General features: G+C 39.7%; 1 protein-coding gene across 11 annotated transcripts in view; it reads right to left on the bottom strand.

The window, feature by feature from the left end:
- The window catches only part of Zmynd11 (zinc finger MYND-type containing 11), a 92,763-nt gene that overhangs the window by 36,920 nt on the left and 37,660 nt on the right, over nt 1–18,183 (bottom strand). For 10 of the 11 annotated variants that reach the window (XM_036187372.1, XM_036187371.1, XM_036187378.1 and 7 more), the window contains exon 2: nt 18,008–18,142. The exons of the other annotated variant lie outside the window; for it this stretch is intronic. In XM_036187372.1, the coding sequence (XP_036043265.1) occupies nt 18,008–18,123 (116 nt within the window). In that variant the 5' untranslated portion in view covers nt 18,124–18,142. The remainder of the gene's footprint in view (nt 1–18,007; nt 18,143–18,183) is intronic. 11 annotated transcript variants of the gene reach the window in all.

Genomic DNA, 18,183 nt, shown 5'->3' with positions numbered 1-18,183 from the left:
AGAGGAAGATCAGCTTCACCCACGATGGGGTAATTTAACAATCCACTGGTCCTTTCAGATAGGCTTGCTAAGGAGCATATGGTGCTAATTTAAACCTGTATGTTTGGACAAACTGGCTCAAAACAGTCCCAACTAACAATACAAATCACTGGGCAGACTTGGGTCAAACAAGCAATTGAATTTTTGCATTACTGCCTTTACTCTGCAGACTCTAACGACAGGTTCTCATAATCTTCCATCAAAGACTTTAGAATACTTTTAATACTTTTCAAAAGAACTTGTGTGAGATTATATGAATGGTTGTTACACAAAGAACATGGACACACGCCATCACCAGAAAAGCAATGTACACACTTAGCGAAGTCCCCACTGGTACCTGCCAGTGGAGATTTCTCCCAGAGTCCAGAATAGATGCTATCAGCGGCTGAGAATTAATCTGAGGGATATCAAAAGAATCTAAGCATATCGAGCTCTTCAGTCCATTCACTTTATTCTTCTAGGTCAATTCTATCTACACAGCTTCTTTTCTGTTCTGATACTTAGCTCCTCTCTGTCCCTTCTGCTGCTGTTCTCTCACTGTTCTATCTTAGTTCTTTCCATCTTTGTTCTCTCCCAAGTCTCTGAAGCTTCCAGTTTATATACACATACAATCCGCAATTCTCTGGCTGCACTACTTCCTAGTAGGGTAGGGGAAGTTTACTCGGTTGCTAGGAACCTGTGGCACAATGTGTAGTATTTGGTTAGTAAAAGCACTTTCACTCTGAGTTAAGTGCTAAGAGGGGGGGAGTCTTTAGAACTAGGAATAACACCTGGGATGAGATAAAAGAGGAAGGAGTAAAGCTTAATTTGCACAAGAAATGAAGCTTGAAGCTTGGCACCTATCATCTGCCTGGCCTTGTGGTCTCCTTGGATCCGTGGGAATAATTACCTTATCTCAGTAACTAGCAGATGTCCCAAACACTATCTCAGAATAGTAAGTGGTAAAGCTCTTAAATTAGGGTCTTGTGTTAATAAACTAGGGTGAAGGTAAGGAGTTAAGGATTTAATTATCAGTGGTTATCTCTTATCTGTAGGCGAGATGAGCTAATGCTTATCTATCTGCAGTCTGTCCTTGGATGTAGAACAGTATCTTAGTTAAAATACTTTTGTCCAGAGAATGGCCCTGGCCAGATGTTTGCTAATGAATAATAAACACAGCTGAGGTATGTTATCCAAAATATGCCAATAGTATAAGGGAAGTTGTGCCCAGTAAATGATCAAGCACATTGTTAGAAGTTGTTAGGAAAAGAATCAAATCGGAAGGCTACATAAGAAATGCACTGCAGGGAACAGCTAAGACATTCAAAAGCCAGTCTCGCCAGTACTTCTTGAGTCTTGGCTTCCCTCTGGAAGAGTCCTTACTTCGTATTTCTGCAGCTCGCAGCACACACTGGTGCTAGCTGATTTACATATTTATGGTATTTTAAAAATAAAAGATAAAAAGGTGAAACATTACAAACCTCCCCAGAATCACAGAAAATAATAGTAGTTGCTATGCTATGTTCACCAGCTACATTTACTCCAACATTTCACTATTTGCTTATGTCCATCTGTACTTCATTTGGTTTAATCTTTATTATTGGTTTTATTACAAACAAAATGCTACATATTTCTTCTATTTTTATTCATTTAAAAAAAAAAAAAACGGAAAACATCAACATTTTGTTTCCCTATAAATTAGTGGTCTCCAAACAGCCCTTTGCCAATCTAGATAAAAACAGAGCACATGTGGATGCTGGCCTGCAATCCCAGCACTCAGGAGGCATCAAGAGTTTGAGCTCAAGGGCAGGCTGGACTACAAAGCCTCCACAGCAAGTATGAGGCTAGCCTAAGGTACAGTGAGACTTTGCCTCAAAACAACAACAACAACAACAACAATCAAATTATGAGACAAATCAGAATGGCCTCAGCATCTTCCCAGGAATATCCCATGTAAGAAAAGAAAGTAACACAACATCTAAAGAAATAAGTAAAATAAAATAAGAGAAAATAAAACAAGACATAATAAATTTTATCAGCCGGGCAGTGGTGGCGCACACCTTTAATCCCCAGCACTCAGGAGGCAGAGGCAGACGGATCTCTGTGAGTTCGAGGCCAACCTGGGTTACAAAGCAAGTTCCAGGAAAGGTGAAAAGCTACACAGAGAACCCTGTCTCAAAAAACCAAAAAGAAAAAGAAAAAAGAAAAAAGAAAGAAAAATAAATTTTATCATGATTTTGAAAATAGAAAAGAAAAATACCAAAACCCAGCATTTAAGGACCTTCTTGATTCAAAAGATGAATTTTTGTCCTTTTTTCTGGGAAAGCCCAGATGAGCCCAGCAAAAGAGGTGAAGATGGCGACTTTCTGTTTAGGAGGCAGCTAACTTTCACAGATTTACTTTTTCTGTCATAAAATTAACTGAAGGACTAAGACAGAAACATGGAGGTTATGATTAGAGAACAGAACAGAACATTAACTCTGACAATGGAGATGCTGTAATTAACAAATAAGAATGTGTCAGGGAGGAAGGTGAAGTCTGATCATACTAATTCTGCCACATTCTCAGTCAAAAGCTTTAAAAAGCTACCTTAGAGATTATTTAGATTTATAAATAACTTAGAACAAAAAAGTCTCTTAATTATCACACAAAACACCATATATAGTGAAACACAAAAACAAAAGAATCAATAAAAATGGAAAGCACATCCAATGTGACAGGATGAAAAACAAGCACTGCAGAAAGACTGAGAATGAACATGCAAACACACTGCAGGAGATCTGGGGGAGGAGGAGGGCAGGGCATGATCAAATACAGTACATGAAATTGTCAAAGGATAAAAGCACCTTAACAATTAAATACAGAATATTCATACAGTATAATATTACCAGACAATTAAAAAACAACAATAATTTAAAAGCATAAACATGAGTAGGATCAGGGTCTCAGTGTACAGGATTTGGAACCTAGAGCAACTGCGCTGGAAAAAGTCATTAGAAACTATGAAGACCTAGACAGTTATAATACAAAACCTGTGAGGAATAAATGAAGTGCTGGCAAAAATAGAGAGCTGCAGACATTAGTTCCCTTCTCTGAGTTCACACCTGGGAAATATCTACATTTTCAACAGAACATGGATCTAGAGACTTAACAGATCTGGGACCTAAACTAAATATGAGCAAGGGGTGCACAGGACTGAGTACATAGACGGCCCAGATAGATTTCCAAAGGTGACACACTTTGTCAGTCATGCAGCTGGAACAGACAATGGTAAAACAAGAACATCACAGAGATCCCAGTCAGACAAGGCTAAGAGCACTGAGTCAGAAGAACAGCCTGACAGTGTTTATTTAGAAGTGTTTTCTTGAGAAAAAAACACAAAGACTTATGACTACCTAATTGAATTCACAGTGAAGAACCATGCACAGTGAAGACCTATCTAGAGGACACAGGCACACACAAAAAGGAAATCCCCATAGTCCTAAGCTGCTACTTTTCTCAGGTCTTAACAAATTATAGATGATATAGTCTTCTAAGAAAATGTTAAATGACCAAAATGTAGTTCTCTGATCAATTAAAATATCCAGTTTCCAAAGATATAAAGAAAAAGTGGGCAAAAAAGCTTCCTTAGAAAAAACACCACTGGGGACATGGTCAGAAGTTGACTTTGCCATACTTTCAGTGATCAGATTCTCTTCTAGCCCATAAATAATAAAGGTAGGCAAAGGTACTGGTATATAATAATTATTTTTAAAAAAAACTTACAAAACACCATGCAAAATAAAAACTAGTATACCAAAGGAAAGCTCATGCACAATTTTAACAAAAGATATTTGAATATACAGTCTAATATTTACATCTGTTTGTGAATGTTAATATATTTATATAATTCAAATATCAAAAGCAAACACCATAACCAAATGTTCACTGAAAACTTAATATTGAGAACTATAAATACAAATTTTATTTATTAAGAAACTAAAAGTAAAACATCATTAAAAATCTAACTCAGGGGGCCAGAGAGATGGCACAGTGGTTTAGAGCTCATGCTGCTCTCTTGGAGAACCCATATGGTGGCTCACAACCACCTGCAACTGTGGCTCCAGAGATCAGAGGCTTTTCTGGCCTCCATGGGCACCTGTGCTCTTGTGTGCATCCCTACACCCAGACATAGATACAGACACACAACCTAAAAAATGTAATCCAGGTTGAAAGGGACTTAATGAAATTCAACACCCAGTCCCGTCAGTACATAGGAATGAGCAGGTACTTCTGTAATGGGGTTGGCTATGCAAGACACCTCCTGCCGCTGCTGCTCTCCAAGACACTGAAAGAAGAGAACAACACAGCCGAAAGGCCCCCCAAATCAAACAAGGGTCAACAGAATCTTCACTTACAAAGCACATCTTTAGAACCTAGACATTCAGCTGACAAACTGTAAGTACATTCACAAATTATTTGGGGAAACAAATAACGATATTAAAAATAGAAGAACTGATATACTACAATCATGTGATTGTTCTCATTAGTCAATTGGGTCAGGTATTAAGGGCTGACTAAGTACCTTGTGCACGTCCAGCCCACACTCTAGCAGTAATCTAAACCTGAGTCCCAGACAGTGAGAGTTAAAGAAGCGTAGCTGGAGGCTAAGTACCTGAAATACCACTCAGGAAGATGAGCAAAGCAAGAACTAGGAGGAACAGAAAGTCTGAATCAAGGCAATTTTGACAGCCATGAATACTAAAGATGATAGCATGTCAGGAATGCAGGCTATGCAAAGGAGCACTCAGATCACTGGTAGAAAGGTCAGCTATCACTGCATGGCCTGAGGATACCTGACTGCTGGGATGGGGTTGGGGAAAGAAGCCCTGTGTTCATCTGTGCCCATAAGAAAATCCTAACAGATCAAGTTTAACAGTCAAGACACTACCACTAAGCATTCAAAGGGAAACACTGGAGACTTTCTTAAATTTCTGTGAGAACACCTTCTAAGCATGGAACAAAGCCACAAGTAACACTACCAAAGGACAGAGTTACACAAAAGTAGCCATTTTAACATGGGGTTGGGGAGCCACAATAACCTCAGTTAAAATGCAGCATATAAGCTGGGAAGCAACACACATCCTAAAGACCTAGTGTGTCATACATAGTCCTAAGAACCCCAGCACATACATGCTGACCTCCCTTTACAAAATGCTTAGGACAAGAAATAGTTCGGGTTGTAATTTTTTCCAGACTGAAATACTTGCACATACAATGAGAGTCCTTGGGGATAGAACTCAACTTGAACAGGAAACTTTTCTTTTATACATTTGTGGTCTAAAGGTAATGCATGCACTCTATTTGGCAGTTAGTGTACTTGTGTTCTGAATGGAGCCATCTCATGGGATCACATGGAATTCTCCACTGTGCCATCATGCTGGCAATAAGAAAGACTGCCCTTAGAGAAGCAGGTTTGATTTTACATGCCATGTAAACTTTAGCTAGTGTTTAGGTCTAAACTGAGCAACGGCCTTTCTACTCAGGTTTGCCTTCACTACATTCATCTGCCTGGGCTGTCTCATTTAGGACTTCTGTAAACTATACATCTGAGGTAGCAATAAAGCCTTATTTTTGTGAGGTTTTTGTTTTTGGGTTTTGAGACAGGATTTCTACATACCCTGGTTGTCCTGGAACTCATTCTATAGACCAAGCTGGCCTCAAACGCACAGAAATTCACCTGCCTCTACCTCCCAAATGCTGGAATTAAAGGCGTGTACCAACACTGCCTGGCGACATTTTTGTTTTTTTCAGGAAATTCTTAAACTAGCCACCATGCCACAGATGCTTGAAGACGGCTACTGCACAGTGGCTGTATGGTGCCAGGTAGAGGACATTTTCCTGAGGATTTCCCTTTTCTGGTCCCAGATTGTGAAGAAGAACATTTTTGCATCTTATTATTCCTTGATACACTTTTATCCATGGACTCTCACTATACAAATGGGTTTTCTGGGCTGCTTTACCCTCAGACTGCTTTGGGGCATGGGCTAAAACACCGAAGAGTTTTACTTTTTCCTTATTAATTGAAGCATCTTTGGTTACCAGCTCTCTATGCTCACCCCTTTCCTCCCATTCTGTAAAATACTAACTCAAGGACTAATTACCACTTTTCTCCAAAAGTAAAGGAAATGGCAAGAACTGGGCCAGAACAAAGCAGTTCCTATACAGAGGAGTGATGTCTTAGCCTGAGTACTGTTAGCTTAAGCATGCTCAGTAAACTTGCCTTGACAAGCTGAGAAGCCAGGTGATGCACAAGGAGGTGCTGCCACAATGGGACTATCCTGTAAAGCATCAGGCCTTCGGAGTTCATTTGAGGGACAGTCGCAGACCTCTTCTAGTCCTCTACTGCAATTTGACTTAGCGTAACAAGTCATCAGTGTAGAAATGTCTAAGTCTTTGAACATTTTCAGTACATTTCTTCATCTTTCCTATTCACTTCTACTCCTGCAATCTTCCTCCCACTGCCTGGGGCCCCAGGATACTACTTTGCAGCTGTTATGATACATTCAAACAAGCTGTAAAATTCTTAAGTTTCATCTCCCCTGAACCAATTCTGCATGTTGAGGACTCTCTATCCCCACAAGAAAAACAAACATATACAGTTAAGTGTAACAGAAAATACTTATCACTTTTAGAAAAGTTAGAACTTGTATAAACCATTTCTGACTTATCATTTCCCTATGAACCCAATGATGAGTCCGTCTCAGAAACTGCACTGCATCTAAATGAATACTGAGAACTGAGCCCAGAGATGAAAACAATGGCTTCACCCAGGAGAAAATGGCTGCCAGGAAGTGTAGCAAGGCTTCCTGCCCATCAAAACTCTAATTCATGACTGCATGCCCTCTCACTTCTTGTGAACAGCTCCACACTGGTTATAGGTTCAAAGACCTGAGAATAGTCACCATCCTGGTAACCACGTAACACTTTATTCCAAGTGTATGCTGGGAATGTGGACCAACACTTAGCTCAGTGCCTCCCACGCCCAGCTGGCACAGGTTGCTACTGGGTTGCTCAGAGAGGCTTGGAATCAACTCCTGCAAGTTGTCCTCTGACCTTCACATGGCATGTGGATATACAATGCTTGCATGCACATATACAAAATGAGTATATATTTTTTTCATTTTAAAATTAAAATATAATTTTTAAATCTTTTAAAATTACATATAGTTTGATAATTTTAATCTCACTTATAAAAAATAGTCACAAAAATCATATATCTTATCTAGCCTATTGGTGAAAGAAAGAAGCAAAATAATTAGGCCTTTTGTTTAAATTATCTATAAATTCCTCTTGATCTCATTTACTACAATTCTATTCTCAAATCTTAGAAGAGTGTACTTTCTACAAGAGGTAGGAATGTTCAGAAGCAAAGCATTAAAAGGACATAATTCCCATGCAACTGAGATACTGTCTTCAGTTTGTTAATTTGGCACAGAAAAGTCTTCAGTGGAAAAGAGAGAACTAACTATAAATGATAAATAATATTAAATGATCTGGATCCTTACAGCAGAGTGCAGTGAGTCAACATTGTTCCTAGAAAGCCTACTGGGGACAGAAAGACAAGACAGCAAGGGACAAGAGGGGCAGAGACATGAACCTGCCCACTCTGCCTACCCTTCTTCATCACTTAGCTCCCAAACAGACTCTTCCTTCCTATTTACTTCTTTTTAAAGTTCTGTTTTAACTGTGTGTGATTACACACACACACACACACACACACACACACACACACACACACACTCACACACACGAATTCAAGCCAAAGTCTGGTACATGTTAGATATGCATTTTAGCACTGGGACACGTTCCTTACAAGCACGTTCAATGTTCCTGGTTTTGAATGCTTCCAGAATGGAGTCACAGTACACACGGTCTGTAATTGGATTCCTTTCTTCAGTATTATCTGCTAATCTGGAAGGATTAATGATACTTAGTATAACAACCTGTTATATGAATATATGACTGCCTTCTGTATAGCTCTGCTACTACTCCTAGATTTGGTTGGTGTTCTAGTTGCTCTAGCCTAGTTCTCTTTTCTATGTTGAGTGTTAGGGTTTTGTTTGTTTTGTTTACTAGTACTGATTTAACTTTATTGACATTTATCAAGACTATGGTCACAATTCATTTTTTTGTGTATCATAACTTTTACTTGCATTTCCTTTATCCTGTGGCCCTCCCCACTCCCATCTCCAAGGTAAATCATGAAGGAATTCTCTAAAAAGAAATCTTGAACCCAGCTTAAAGGTAAGCAGCCCTAGGCCAGGTTGTTTGCATTTCTGGGCTTCAGGTAAAGAGTCAGTGGGGTGCAGAACTGTTGCACTATGTAGGTGACATCTCAAAATTTTTCTTTTTCCCATTAGGAAATACTGATAGCTCCACTATCATATGCTAAATGTGGATATCTTCCTGGAATGAACTACCAATATCTTCAGCAAACTGATCTCAAACCACACTGACCAAAAATAGTTAACCATGAAAAAGAACATACAACTTAAACATTATCAAATGATTTAGACCTGGGGAATCTCTGCCTAAAATTTACAGCTGAGCATCCCTGATGTTTCAAGTCTGAAATGCAAACTTGTTGAGTACCACTTTGAGACCAAAGATCATCTTCAATTTGCAAAATTTCAGACTACAGATGCTCCAGGATGTTCAACCTAGAGCAAGCCAGGGAATCACCAACGTGGAAAGCAAGGCACCGGTTGTCTTGTGTTAGTAAGGGCAGGGAATGTTCCCTAGCCTTGGAAATTCCCTAGTCTCGACTAAGACACTGGGTGCAAAGGGGTGCTAGTTTTCAGAAGTAAGGAAATGACTTTCTTTACAATACAAATCCAGACAACAGCAGGGCTAGTAGGAGGATCTGTACAGTTCTTCAAAGATCTAAGGTTTTCAGTTGCTAAAGACAAATCACTGAGTAAAAAGAGTCTATACAGTGTTTAGCAAATGTCACTGAAGACTGCTGAGTATGTTGTGTCAGTCATCAGCTCTGGGTATGGGATTAACCCAAGCCAAGAGAGGAGTCTGTCACCCACAAAGAGGGCAAGGCAGTGGAAAAGGCTTGACTGCAAAGAAACCATCCCATGATGGCTGGCCACAGGTCTTGGGCTTTTACAGTCTTGTTTTGTTTTTTACAAGAGTTTATTTTATTTTATTTTTTTATTACAGTTGTGTCTAGATCCTAAAGAAGGGAGAGTCACTATAGAGTGAAATAAAACTAGCTGGATCCTGACTGGCCATAGAAGACAGGTGGACTAAATCCGAACTGAGAGGTAAGGCTGTATGGTAGTAAAACAAAGTGTAGAGAATATTCTTGTAGAAGCCTTGAAAAAAAAAAAGGCATTCTGGGCTGGAGAGATGAATGAACAGTTAGGAGAATCTAATGGTCTTCCAGAGGACCTGAGTTCAAATCCCAGCAGCCACACTAGGTGGTAAGAACTGTCTGTAACTCTAGTTCCAAGAGATCTGATGTCCTCTTATGGCCTCTGCAGACATCTGGACTCATGTGCATAAACCCATGCATATACTCATGATTAAAATAAAATAAACCTGTTTTAAAACAGAAAAATGAATCATTTCTCTTATTTATTTGTTTGTTTTTTTGTTTGTTTGTTTTGAGACTGGGTCTCTCTCTGTGGCCCAGGCTGACCTCAAACTCAAGACAATCTTTCTACCTCAGTCTCTTGAGTTATCATTCTTGGTGAATACAAGAAATTCTTAAATAAAAATTCAAAAGCACAAAATGTCAGGAGAAAGATTGGATCCAATCACACTAATAAAAAACTAAATGGGCACCTTGGTACAGTGGTACATACTTTGAATTCTAGCACTTGGGAGGCAGAAGCATATGGATATCTGAGAGTTTGAAGCCATGCTGGTAAAAAGTTGAACAAAAGAGAACTAAAAGATAAAAACATGTTCAGAGAACACACAATTTCTGAAGGAAATCATACCTAGAATAAGACCATTTACAAGTCAGTGGAGAAGTGCACACCACCAATGGAAAGTGAGTCGCTCGCACACACCTAGACTTCTGTTTTGTCTCCAACAGCTGGTATAGTGCTACATGACTTCCTTCACTCTCCTCGGCTTCGCTGTATTCCAGTAGTAAGTGGGAGGACAGAGAAGGGGAGTTGTGAAACCCAGAATTGTGAAAATTAAATACCACTAAATGAAGGCTCCATGTTCTCCATCACTACAGCCCTTCTTGAAATTACCTCCTCAGTTAATGCAACTAAACAGCTCTTAGTATTCTGTGAGTGCGCATGCACGTGTACATGGCTGTGCAGTGCTGGAGGGAGGGAGGTGAAAGAGAGAGAAGAGGGAGGGAAGGAGAGAGGGAAGGAGAGAGGGAGGGAGAGGGAGAGGGAGAGGGAGAGGGAGAGGGAGAGAGAGAGAGGGAGGGAGAGAGAGAGAGAGAGAGAGAGAGAGAGAGAGAGAGAGAGAGAAAGAACCCACAGCTTCAAACATACTAGGCAAGAACTCAACCACTGAGCTTCAGCCCCAGCCCAAACACTCATTATTATTACTGTCTCAACTGCTGTACTTGCCACTCATATTGATAAGCGTGAATGATGTAATCTATTCTTTTTGTTTGTTTTGTTTTGTTTCAAGATGGGGTTTCTCTGTGAAACAGTCCTGGCTATCCCAGAACTTATTCTGTAGACCAGACTGGCCTCAAACTCACAGAGATCCGCCTGATTCTGTCACCCAAGTGCTGAGTGAGATTAAAGGCATGTGCCACCACTGCCTGGCATGCATGAGTAATCTAATCTTAAAATACCCACAGTGAACAAATATTTTTTAAAGTTTCTAAGAAACTTTAACTAATGATAAAAATGAATTTAAGCATATTACTATGAAAATAGAGAGAAGGGAGTTAACTATATCAAAATCAACATCTTCAAAACTGCATGAAGCAGGTCTTAAAAGGATGCACATGACAACATCACATGTTCATGAATAGGGGAAAAATACAAAATTCAGGATCTGTGATATTCTCACATACCCTAGGACAGTCTCTGGTGAAACACCAAGTGGGAAGAGGTGTACAGAAAAGAAGACATGATGGGTCTAACTGAGAAGGGCTTTGGATTTTATATACAATTAGAATCAAGAGGAGTCTAAGAAGACAGTCATATATGAAAACTAGAGAAGTGACTGAGAAGTGTGGGGCTGCGGAGAAAGAACAGAGAGGAGAGCCTGGGCGTGTCACCCCAGGCAGTGTGAGGCAGCCAGGCCTACAGAGAGCCCAGGGCTTTTAGAGTCCAGTTGGCGTGAGGCAGCAGGAGGCGACATAGGGAGCCATGCAGAGAGAGCAAACAAGCAAGGCGCTGGCCATGTGGACTCCATGAGCCACGAGAGAAAGGTTGGCAAGAATTAGGCACACTGATAGTCAGTACCACCTCAGAAAAGGCAGCACTAACCCAGTGACAGCAAGAGGCAGGAGGACTACAACACAGGCAGGTAAATGCAAAGCAACTAACTCCAGAGTAGCACACACACAAGGCAGATGCTTAAGACATGGGGAACCATTTAACCTAGCTCAGAAGGGGGAAATGAGTGTGCTTTATCTTAACTCTGTATTTAAAGCCCCTGCTACTCCTCTCCAGCTACTGGTTAAACACCTTGGTGCAGACATTAATCACACTCCTAACCTGACCCTTTCAGCCATGTCCCTTCAAATCTACAGATGCTTTACATGACCCAGACAATCTGCATTTGGACTCTCTGCTTCCTCAAGGCCTTCCAAACTCTCTCTGCATCTTTCCTTCAAACCAAGTCTGTAGGGTTATACATCACTACCTTCTAACCCATAGGAGCAAGCTGTCATCTGGACCATACCTTTCTCTATCCTCCATACTGCTGTTTTATTCCTTAGTGGTTAGTTATGCTCTCAGGTGCCTTGTCTTTTATTCATAGAAGTGCAAAGAAATGTCAAATTTATGCAAACAGACAAGCTTCTAAAGCAAGATGAGTGCCTTAAAATCTGTCCTCTGGAAGAAGCAACTGTGGACCATAGCATCCAGAATCACTCCTATAAGTCTGCCCAATGAGAGGTCAAGTCATAATTATAACAGTAATAAAGTGTGTCTACAAATCTCTCAGGTACATAAAAAGAGTCAATGGAAACTAAAATGAGGATGCAGAAGTGATACTGTAAGGACTCCAGAGACCCCATGAGTAGAAAGTGGGGGGTAGATGGCAGTTTTTAAAGCTAACATTTCTAAAGAGCTTATTTAGGCAATGCTCACTCTCCTTCTCTCTGATAATCCCAAGGGAATAAAATCTCACAGAGACACGACTAAATTTCACATAATTCCTAGGAATCGGGTGTGGCAGAATCTTAGAAAATTAGCAATGTGCATCTACTTATACTTTCATAGGAAGCCTAGGCACAAGGAAGGAGGACTTACAGTTCAGATCTACATATGTCTGTAGCGACAAGAAGTCCAGGAAGACTCAGAAATGTCAATGCCAAACATGTCACAAGAGGTCAGAGACCACACTTTCTAACTGGGATTTGACCCTAAAGTAAGCAATACATGTAATTAATTGTGAACTCAGTGGAATGAGCTCCATCAATCCAAATGACCGTAGAAATGCAGAGCCAAGTGCTCAAGGCAAGGGAGAAACCTGGCCAGTGACTACTTCAACTGTCTCTCTAGAAGGTAGTAGGAAGCAAATGTTCCACTATAAGCATCCTGCCTAGCCAGAAAGGCCAGGAAAGACCAGTATAATGTACACTAACTTCATCAGCATGTGTGTAAACTATCTCTAATAACCACTGAAAATAATATGACCCTCTAATACTGTGTTATAACTATCCAAAGCATATGTGAGTACTCTGTCTGGATTAAGGAGAAAAGGGAGGTCACTGACCTGTGCACCTGTTTTTCCTGCATCATATAATACCCACAGCATTTAAAGTCCCAGGAACAATGAGTTAGGAACCGCCACAGTTCAGAGATTCAAAGTCTCATTTTTACTTCTGTGACTGCTTCTAGTCACAGGATTTTTCATCCTTTGTGTCTTAATTTAACACTAATGCACAGCATCTTAAACACATGAATGTTTTCAAAATACTTGTTTAATATAAATGTTAGAGGCCAAATGTTTCCAAGCTTTGTCATAAAAACATCTATCCAAACTACACAGAAGAGGTCCGTGCACATATACCTACTGTCCCATAAACTTACAGATACTGCAGGCAGAGAGAGATCTTTTCTAGCCATCTCCACAGATAATCTAAACTCTCTAGTCTTAATTCTAATAAAATAACAATTCATATGAATTTTATGATAATTAAACATCAATTCCTACAAATATAAAAATAGTTTTATTGATAGGTCAAAGTTTACTTGAGATTATACCTTGACAGCATCTCTTCAGAAGCCCCTTTCCATTTCTTGGGCAAATACTGTCCTGTTTCTAAGCAGATAATGACAACCTTCCCAGAGTTACAAATGCACTTGACACTGCCAGCTATGGTGGATTACCCAACAGGATGGACAGGCAAAAGACTAGAGGGATGGCTCAGTGGTTAATAGCTTTTGTAGAGTACATGGGTTCAGGTCTCAGCATCCATGGGCCAGTTTAGGGGATCTGGGTCCTTTTCTGGCCTCCACAGACACCAGTCATGACCACAGAGTACAAATATACTTCAGGCAGAAACTCATATACATAAAGATAAATAAACATTTTTTTAAAAGTACATGATCTAAGCCAATAGCTTCTCACTACAAAGCCAAGGACAGTCTCAGAAGAGCAGTGACAACCAGAGGGAATTTCACACACTCACAGAGAAGGAGAATAATATGTACTGTAGATGCTCAAATTAAATAGCTAAACAGGAAAAAGCCCCATGTTTAGTGCAATGCTAGGAATTAAAACACCAACAATGATGGAGTCACGTAAAAAGATTTTCTGTATGTGCTGCGGGGACCATATTTCTGCCAATTAAAAAATGGCATGAAAAGGAACTTCAGAGATACACATCTAATGTAAATTCAAGAAGAGATTTTAAATCCAAATGAAGCATGGTGGCTAAAGAGGTAGAACACAGTCAGAAGTCGCCTGCAACACAGGAAACCATAATCCACTATTTCAAATGCAAGGTAAGACAGGAAGACAATAAGCTTCAAAAACTGTCAATCAGAAGAGAAGTGGATAAACCTCAAAAATGAGTCAAAAACTTAAAGTAAATGAAAAGCACTTCAGAAGTAAAGTCCAAGGTTCAATGATCAGCATTGCAAAGAAGTCTAAACAAAACAACAGAGCAAGAATGAAAACCTTAGACATAAATCTAACCCAGAAGGCACACATAGGTATGAGCACAGGAACAGAGAGCAGACCACGCCACTGCTAGACTAAGTTGCAAAGTAGAGAAATATCAAAACTAAAATAAAAAGAACAAAGGAAATCACAGATAGACTACAGAGAGACAAAATCCAGCATACTAAATAAAAATAAACCATAGCATGTGTGCAAGCATGTACAGAAGTGTATGATAACACAGGTTATAAGGGGTATGGATGGAAGCATGTCAAACATTTGGTGTATGAATTCCAAATGGCTCTTAGGAAATCCACAGGCATCTACTAAGAATGCCATTTTTAGGGGATAGAGAGATAGCTTAGAGGTTAAGAGCACTGGCTGTTCTTCCCGAGGTTCTAAGTTCAATTCCCAGCAGCCACATGGTAGCTCACCACCATCTATAATGAGATCTGGTGCCCTCTTCTGGCGTGAAGGCATGCATGCCAGCAGAACACTGTAAAATCCTAAAAAAAAAAAAAAAAAAAGAATGCCATCTTTAGCCGGGCAGTGGTGGTGCACACCTTTAATCCCAGCATTCAGGAGGCTTAAGTAGGCAGATTTCTGAGTTTGAGGCCAGCCTGGTCTATAGAGTGAGTTCCAGGATAGCCAGAGCTACACAGAGAAACCCTGTCTCAGGGAGTGGGAATGGGGAATGTTATCTTTAAAAGCAGTGAAGTGAAACATCCTTTTCTACGGGGACCTATGTATGGCAGCTACACGGCAGACGCAGGGAAGATTGTCCTGAGGAAAGTGCTCTAGCTGGAAGACTCACAAGATAAAACAGACTACTACCACTCTTCACACCTTCCTAACTTCTCAGGTCTAACATGAATGGCTACAAATGTCACAAAAGGAGAAATAATTAACATGTGCCTCCTATAGTAGAGCACAGCATCACCTACAGAATCTGCCTACAGTCTCTAGATCCCACTCTCCCCATTCCATGAAATTCAAAGGACTAGGGTCACACTTGAGTTACTAGACCACAGTGACATGACCAGCATAACCAGAGCATGGGAACTGCAGAACAAATAAACCAGTTTCCTTAGTAAAAATCCCAAGGGAGAACAACAATAAAAAGATGGCTGTGGGATTTATAGATTAAAATAATAAAAATAAAAAACAGGCAGAACCACACCATATGTAGAGTTAGACAAGATACTTAAGAATATACCAGGCCATAAGGCAGCAACCTCAACGGTCCTAACACTTAGTGCATGACTAAATAATGGGGCTGCTCACCAGTTAGCACAGATAGAAAACTAGGTCTTGACGAGAACTCACCTGTGGGCTTGGGCAACCTAAGGTATTTTCAAAGTTTAAAAGATACCTGCGTATTCTGACATGAACTACGCCAAGTAGCTTGATTTAAACTTTATGGAAAATGTGAGAAGTCCTGACCTAAGAGTGCAGAGCAGGAGTCCCAGACCACACAGCAGACCTACTTTCCATCACCACCAGTGACACTTCCCAGCCTACCTCAGGCAAGGGGACATCAAGAGAACTGGCATCAGCCAAGAAGCAAGGGCACTAGATTGGGCAATTCCTAGGTGGTCCTCTGCTTCCATCTTCAGATCAGACTTATAGAACCATGACCATTTGATAGGTAAGCAAATGTACTCAAATTTAAGAATTATGGAACTTAAGAAATGAAGAAAATATGGCTTGGTCACCATTCAAAGTTACACTGATGAAGAAAGGAGAAAAAGAGAAATCTTGTTAATGATCCATAATGCAAAGCAGATGTGTGAGGTCCCAATGACCACCTCTGGGTCTTTTGCTAGTTTCGCACATGCACAAATATACACGCACAGGTCTTAAGTAGCCAGCAGATACATGTGCCATCACTACAGGCATTAATCTTTTTCCTCCTACATCAGCAGGTCACCCAACCCAGCAGCAGCACTCATGATACTCCTGAGGTTCTTGGTGGGTGCCCTAAACTGCTCAACAGACACTCCATAGAAGAAAAAGAAGTATTGTCTGAGAAACAGAAATTGTTCAAAATTACATGCTTTAAAATTTCAATCCAAACAACAGTATCTTCTTTTCTAATTTCAATGCTCTGCTACAAACATTTCAGCTATCTCAAGGACATGTTTAGTATTTTTTTAAAAGATTTATTTATTTATTATGTATACAGTGCTCTGTCTATATGTGTCCTTGCAGGCCAGAAGAGGGCACCAGATCTCATTACAGGTTGTGAGCTACCATGTGGTGGCTGGGAATTGAACTCAGGACCTCTGGAAGAGCAGTCGGTGCTTTTAACCACTGAGCCATCTCTCCAGCCCTAGTATTTTTTTTTTTTTTATTCTTTGAGATTTATTTCCAGTAAAGGGAACTGAAAATAGGCCTCCCCTTTGAAAGGTATGTGCTTTTACCACTGACCTATGTTACGGCCACAGCCTGAGATTTTTGAAAACTCACCACCCTATTCTGTACCTATTCTTAATACCTCAAAATGGTTGGGTTTTTTTTTTTTTTTTTCTTTTTTGGTTTTTCAAGACAGGGTTTCTCTGTAGCTTTGGAGGATGTCCTGGAACTAACTTTGTAGACCAGGCTGGCCTTGAACTCACAGAGATCCACCTGCCTCTGCCTCCCAAGTACTGGGATTACAGGCGTGCGCCACCACCGCCTGGCTGCTTTTTAAAAATAAATAACAATTAGGTAATAATTAAAGCAATGTACTATTTATTTTTGAAAACTGTTTTTTATTTTAGCCCACAGGAGGCAGGGCTGCAGCTGGCTTCCTGCCAATCTCCTTCCATCTTAGGTAGTCCCATTGTCTTCATATCTGGGGACCATGTAGATGTGCATGGGGCCCAACTGGATTATGTATTAATAAGGTCCCAAAGCACTGTGGAAGTCAGTCTTTAGAGGTCAGCTGGCCTTCCATTTTTATAGACACCATCTAACAAAAGGAGGGCAGGATAAGCATAAAGAAATTCTATTTCAGTTAACATGTAAAAATCAGATAAGCTTCTTAAAATGTAATGTTAGCTTTATTTTTTAAAAAGCATCTGGAGAAATAAATAAAATCAAATTCCTAACTGAAGACTCCTTCACAGTACAAAATAAGTAAAAAGAAGATATATTAGGTAGTTTGGTTTTTGGTTGTTGTTTTGCTTTGTTCCTACATTGAATCTTGGTCTACTAAAACAGAGAGCATTAGAAACTAAGAAGAAAGGAAAATTTTCTTTTTAAACTGAGTGTGTATTCAAGCTAATTTCTGCTAGTGAGTTATAAAGTACTCAAAAATAGTATTTACTAAATAAAGCATGTTCATCTTAAAATTGAAATAAGCCATGAGCAAGAGATTTTATTTAGACAGCTTCACTACAATAAAACAAGTTACTAATAACCTTTTTAAATAAAAGTTTCTAAGAGCCAAAAAATATATAATTGGAAAACACTATAAACAGAATAGACTGATCTTTTACTTATTTATCTAGTATTTATTTACAAGGCTTCTAAATACAAATTGTCTATAAATGTTTCTGTTATTTTTCCTTTTCTGTATTCTTCTGGAAGGCAAAATGACTTTAGTTCTGATAATGTATGAGTAGCATAAGAGATAAAGGCATTTGGGAACTTTTACAGTTATGTTGTTTGTTTGTTTAAATTTACTTACTTTGTAATACGGTCAATGTTGGCAATTTGCTTCTGATTCCTTATAATTTCAATGGCTGCCCAAAGATGTTGGATAGCTTTTGTATCCGCCTGTCGTCTTTTTGTTAAACGTGCCATGACCTGTTTACTTCTTTAGCTGTAGTAATATACAAAAACATAAGGCAGAAAACAGGGTTA

This window comes from Onychomys torridus, chromosome 5, assembly GCF_903995425.1.
Source record: "Onychomys torridus chromosome 5, mOncTor1.1, whole genome shotgun sequence".
Classification (NCBI taxonomy): domain Eukaryota; kingdom Metazoa; phylum Chordata; class Mammalia; order Rodentia; family Cricetidae; genus Onychomys; species Onychomys torridus.
Note: the sequence above shows the minus strand (reverse complement) of the source record. Positions and strands in the feature narration are given on the sequence as shown.